General features: G+C 42.0%; 1 protein-coding gene across 1 annotated transcript; it reads right to left on the bottom strand.

Moving 5' to 3' along the window:
* Positions 1 to 2,318: 2,318 nt before the first annotated feature.
* On the bottom strand, positions 2,319 to 4,264 carry CENPV (centromere protein V; the record flags this gene model as incomplete). Its single annotated transcript, XM_009572693.1, has 4 exons — positions 2,319 to 2,443; positions 2,802 to 2,916; positions 3,247 to 3,316; positions 4,146 to 4,264. Coding segments are annotated over 4 exons (429 nt in total), but the record flags the coding sequence as incomplete, so codon positions are not given.
* Between the last annotated feature and the right edge of the window lie 809 nt (positions 4,265 to 5,073).

Here is a 5,073-nt window from a genome sequence, read left to right as displayed (position 1 = left end):
ATGAAGTTAAGTTTCAGCTGGCAATGTATGATCAGAAGCAGCATGCAAAGTGTTCTCAGATGCACACCTATCAGGTTTCTGTTTTCCCAGCATGTGAACACCCAGGTGTGAGCTCATACAGGGAGGAGAAGTTATATGTGACAAAGAAACTGTCACAGCACCAATCTGCAGCTGATAATGTCCTTTCTACAGGACCCCTCTGAACACTAGGCAGCACACCACCAGCCACATAGGGGCAGACAGGCCTCTCCCTGCCCTTTGGCCCCATAGAATAAGCAGCCTTCTACCTCTCACTACTTCTTCCCTGCTCACTGAAAACAGGCTGTCCTATAAATTGGCAGTGAACCTCACAGGAGGCCTAGGAAACTGTGCTCACATTAGGTCAGGAAGGTTCTTGTAATGCTTTCTCAACTTTTTTCCTTCTAGAGAGCCATGCGGTGTCATCGCAGCCAGCTCCTCTGGTTTCGCCACATCTATATGCTTTTCTCACGTTATATGATGATTAATTCACTCCGCCTTCTGTAAAAGAGATGCCGCTCACAACTTCAGGAGTAAAAGAATGAGCGAAAAAAAGACCGTTGTCAGGCCAAGGACTAAAGAAAACTCACCTGTTAACGTGCTCAAGAGGACAGGATTCTCTTTGCATAGCATTCTTTCAGACTACAAAAAACAGGCTGTAGGAACTTGCTTCTGAATATCTTGTTGTCTGATACATTGAGATTAAGAGCGTTTAACAACTACTCTATTTTCTCACTGTAGAAGCTTAAATAGGATAAGAAATTTGGATTAACCTAATAAGGAGTAAATGCAGGAGTATTCTGCATTGGAGAAGATATGGCACAAACTATTTTTCCCCAAGAGGATATAGTTGTGAGGACTGCTTGGCAACTATGACTTGGTGCATTTGTAAAATCCAAATATCAGGAGTGACTTTTCAAAGATTATGCTATGACCACAGATAAAACCAGAACTACAAGACCTGTCTTATTCAGTCAGAACTTTAAAAAGCCAAAGCTTATGAATAAAACATCAGAAATCATTCAAATTTCTCTAATTGCACTGATCTTTGCTGCTACGGCTGCTTCTTTCATACACATTGTGTTGCAGGCTCCACCTTCGCAGAGTGTCCCTCGTGAAATATGAGCATTTCTTCTTGCTTCAGAACAAGGGGGCTCAAGACCAACTCACAAGAATCTCAACAGGACATAAGAATGAGATGCAAGAGACCCAGACTGTAGCTAGGTCTTCCACAGAACACATGTGGAGATAAAAATTGCAAGAGATGTTTCAAAAGCTGCTCCACTTACGTAAATGACAAGTGCAAGAGTTAAGGATCCTCTCCCTTTACATTTAAAGGTAAGTGAAACAGCTTTCAGTGGTTTCATTTCCTAGTCTATTCAGAGATTTTACTAGTGATTTGGGTTTCTGTGGGGTCATGGTGGAGCAAAGTCAGCAATACTCAACATTTCTGTAAGCCTTTGCACTCATTAATGCGGGCTTACATCTGCAGGAGGCATCTTTCCTGGGTCTACACAGCTAGTCATTGCATAGTCAAGATCAGAGCCCAAATTGCCTGATCTGTTGCTGTGAGCACATCCTCCTCTTGAAGACAACAAACAAGTTCCTGGCTGTACTGAAGTACGTGCCCATTGTTCTAAGAGTAGGACGGTAGGAACTCTGTACCCTGGCCGTAAGTCAGTGCCTAAGCATATGCCTATTCAGCCTAAAGACCATGAGTAAGTCCAGGCTTAAGCAAAACAGTACTTAATCACATGAATAACTTCAGTGGCCCCTCTCTTGCATACAGCTAAGCACCTGTGTAAATGCTTTACTGCACTTGAGCCTATGCTTTACTGAACTTGAGCCTGATAAGCTCTTTCAAATCCCCTTTAACTCTAAATCCATAGTCAATTCATTGAAGTCAATGGAGAAAAAACAGTGTAAGTTAGTATTATGTCCTAAGCAAGAGATTATCTTATATAGGGCATTTTTATAAGCCAGACTTGAAACACAGGAAATATTCATACAAGCAAAGATTAGATTTTTTCTTTTGTACTTTGCTCTGTTTATTGTGATTTAAACGTTAGCACAGCTAAGGGCAAAGTACCAAAATAGCAGCCCTGTGGTGGTTTATGGAACAGAGGTAGTTTGAAAACTGAAAGTCACAAATGAATGGGACAGGCAGCATAGAAAGATTTATTTAAGAAACAGAGAACAGATAACAATAATGTAGAGATTGATTTTGCCAACCTTCACCCAGGAAAGCCCGGACTACAGTTCCATGGCAGTGCTCCAAGTTCAGCTGCTGGAAGGGTATGTCAGGGTTTTGACATGTCTCTGATGGTCTTATGTTCCTTCACTGCCTTCTCCCATTCCTTGCCATTGATATCCTCTGTGACAATGGTCTGCACGGTGCCATCATCCAGACAATGGGGAGCTATTCCTGAAGAAAGACAGAGTACACAGAAACCTGCTTTTCATAGGTAAAGTGTGGGAGATGCCTGCACCACTCTGTGGATGGGGAATCTCAGGGAATGATAAATGCTCAGTCCAGCTATTGCTGTAAGGCTGAGGAGCTTAGATGAGAAACCTATCATGGGCAGAAGTCCACAAGTCATAGGTAAGATTGTTGCTTATGGAGGAGCTACAGGTTCAGACTGCAGTTCCAGATGTTTAGCACTTTAGGAACAAACTCTTAAGACACATGCTGCTCACTGCTGTCATGTTAGTAGCGAATGGAGTCTTTATCCAAGGTTTGCTTGGTGGTTAGCTTTGGTTACCAGTTTACTCTTTCTACCTACCATAACCATCTGGATTAGAACGAGGAGTATAAAAGCTCTGCACACCACAGGTCTTGCAGAATGTGTGCTGGGCACAATGTGTGTTGAAGGTGTATGTTGTCAAATTATCAGCACCCTAAACAAATGAAAAGCAATGTAAGTTTTCCACATAAATAGACATATTAATTACTTTCTGTGGGCCTGTAGCTAAGAAATGTAAAATTTAAAATACCACCTTCATGTGTTTACTTGACATACAGAGTTCTGCATTCATGCTCCTTTTCTGAACCCCTGTGCTTTGCATATACATGTGTCCATTCCAGTGAGAACTGCAAGAGCTCTAACATCAGCTCACTAAATAAGATGCACTAACACACCCACACCAGACTGCATAAAATTCATCCATTTCCCCCAACCAGCCATAGACAAACTTCATGGCCATGCTCTTACTGCATTCTTACTCTACCTTCAGCAGCTTGAAACGCGACGCTGGGACAATGAAGTGTCTGTTCTGTTTCTTTGTGCAAATGCTGCAACTGTAAAAGAAAATGCAGACCTTTCCAGAAGCAGCGGACAAGTTGTAGTACAGCAATCAGATCTAGCATGGACTCTTGACAACAGAAATTCCACTGACAGCTAAAATGGCTCCTGGTTAGCACCACAGAGGTAAGCAGCAAAAGTGGACTCGTGATATCAGTAGTGTTTGGATAAGCACACCCATGGAACAGACTGGCGCTACACACGTACACCGATAAGATATTCTCTGACACCAAACATTATATGCCATTTTTTCTTCACATATACAACTCTAAACAGACATAACAAGGACAAACTCTGAGAAATCCATTTAATCTTTCAGACTAGACTTTGCCAATTTTGCCAACATTACCTTGCAAACAAGAAAGTAAGATTTAGAAGTTTACCGACGAGCTAGAAGCAAACTAGTTGCAGGCGAAGGGGGATCACTATTGAAATCAGACACTGTTGTAGTTTGAAGCACATGTGGTCAGAGATGTAATGTTCACTTGAGAAGGACAAGTTAAAAAAGGATTGATGTGCTTTGAGCACACTGCACTTAGCAGAAACAAAAAGCAGATGGCTGAGCACCTGTACTCATTAGATCTCTCCTGACACTTTCTGCATGAGCATGGATGTGAGACCCGAAGTCCTGCCCAAAGAAGCAGTCCCTGAAATCACCAGCACTGATCCCATATTGAATCAGGACATAATTAGGGGTATACCCCATGGAAACAGCTCAGAGGATGTTTGGCAGTTGTGTCATCTTCTTTTAGCTCCAAGGTATTGATTGGAAAAGCATAGGAGCTTTTATTCATCTATGAGAATAGGCAACAAAAAAAAACTCACTTGCAGTTAAAAACATGCAGATCTGCTGAAGCCCAGACCTCAAAGCGGACAGCTCCGCAGTGGCAGCCTCCTGTGTGTTTGACCAAACCTCTGTATTCACTAGAGAGAGAAACAACAGAGAGGTTTTGTGATCATACTTCTTTTTTTTGGCCAAGAAAACAGTAAGGCTATATACTACATTATTCAATTCTGCTTTGAGCAATTGCAGAACACCAGAAAATGTATCCACTCAAATTTATTTTCATAAAATGTGCCAGAGGGAGATAGAGAATGGCTTTTGTCCTCTGCAGCAATAGCTTTTCTGGTTTAATTAAAATGGTGAAAAGGAAAGAAGAGCAACAGCTCAAGTAAAGTACACTCTGCATGCAATATAAAACATATGCTCCCCTGCCACAGTCCAGGTCAAAATGCTGATCCAGGCTACAGCATTACCCATGCACAACAGTACGTAGAAACGAGTGGTATTATCACAAGACAACTGGGAACTGAATTTTCCCACAGTTTTCCCACAACTGCTCCAGCACTACTAATATTCCTCTGTTTAAAAGCTGGGAAAAGCAGAGATAAGTGGATTCTACATAATATTTGAAATGCATTTTAGTTTGTATTGTAATTGCAGAGGAACTTCATCAAGGAATTTCTGAGCTTGTGCTTCTCCCTCTCCCCTAGAACGCCTCCATAGCAACTGGGCAGAATCACCATGCTAGGTCAAATGCAAAATGCAAAGGAAAAACCTTTTCCTTTCAGATTTTCACTCCCACAGACAGTTACTGATTACAGTCCGGTGATGATGTGCTGTGCTCTGCAAAGAAAGAGCACAGCAAATGGGTGGAGATTTAGAAGCTGAGCCTCACAGATCCCACACGGTGCATTTTTGATGGGAGAGCCCTGAAACACAGGAAGCTTTAGCATAAAAAGCCACTTTCTC

This window comes from Fulmarus glacialis, unplaced genomic scaffold, assembly GCF_000690835.1.
Source record: "Fulmarus glacialis isolate BGI_N327 unplaced genomic scaffold, ASM69083v1 scaffold36922, whole genome shotgun sequence".
NCBI lineage: Eukaryota > Metazoa > Chordata > Aves > Procellariiformes > Procellariidae > Fulmarus > Fulmarus glacialis.
Note: the sequence above shows the minus strand (reverse complement) of the source record. Positions and strands in the feature narration are given on the sequence as shown.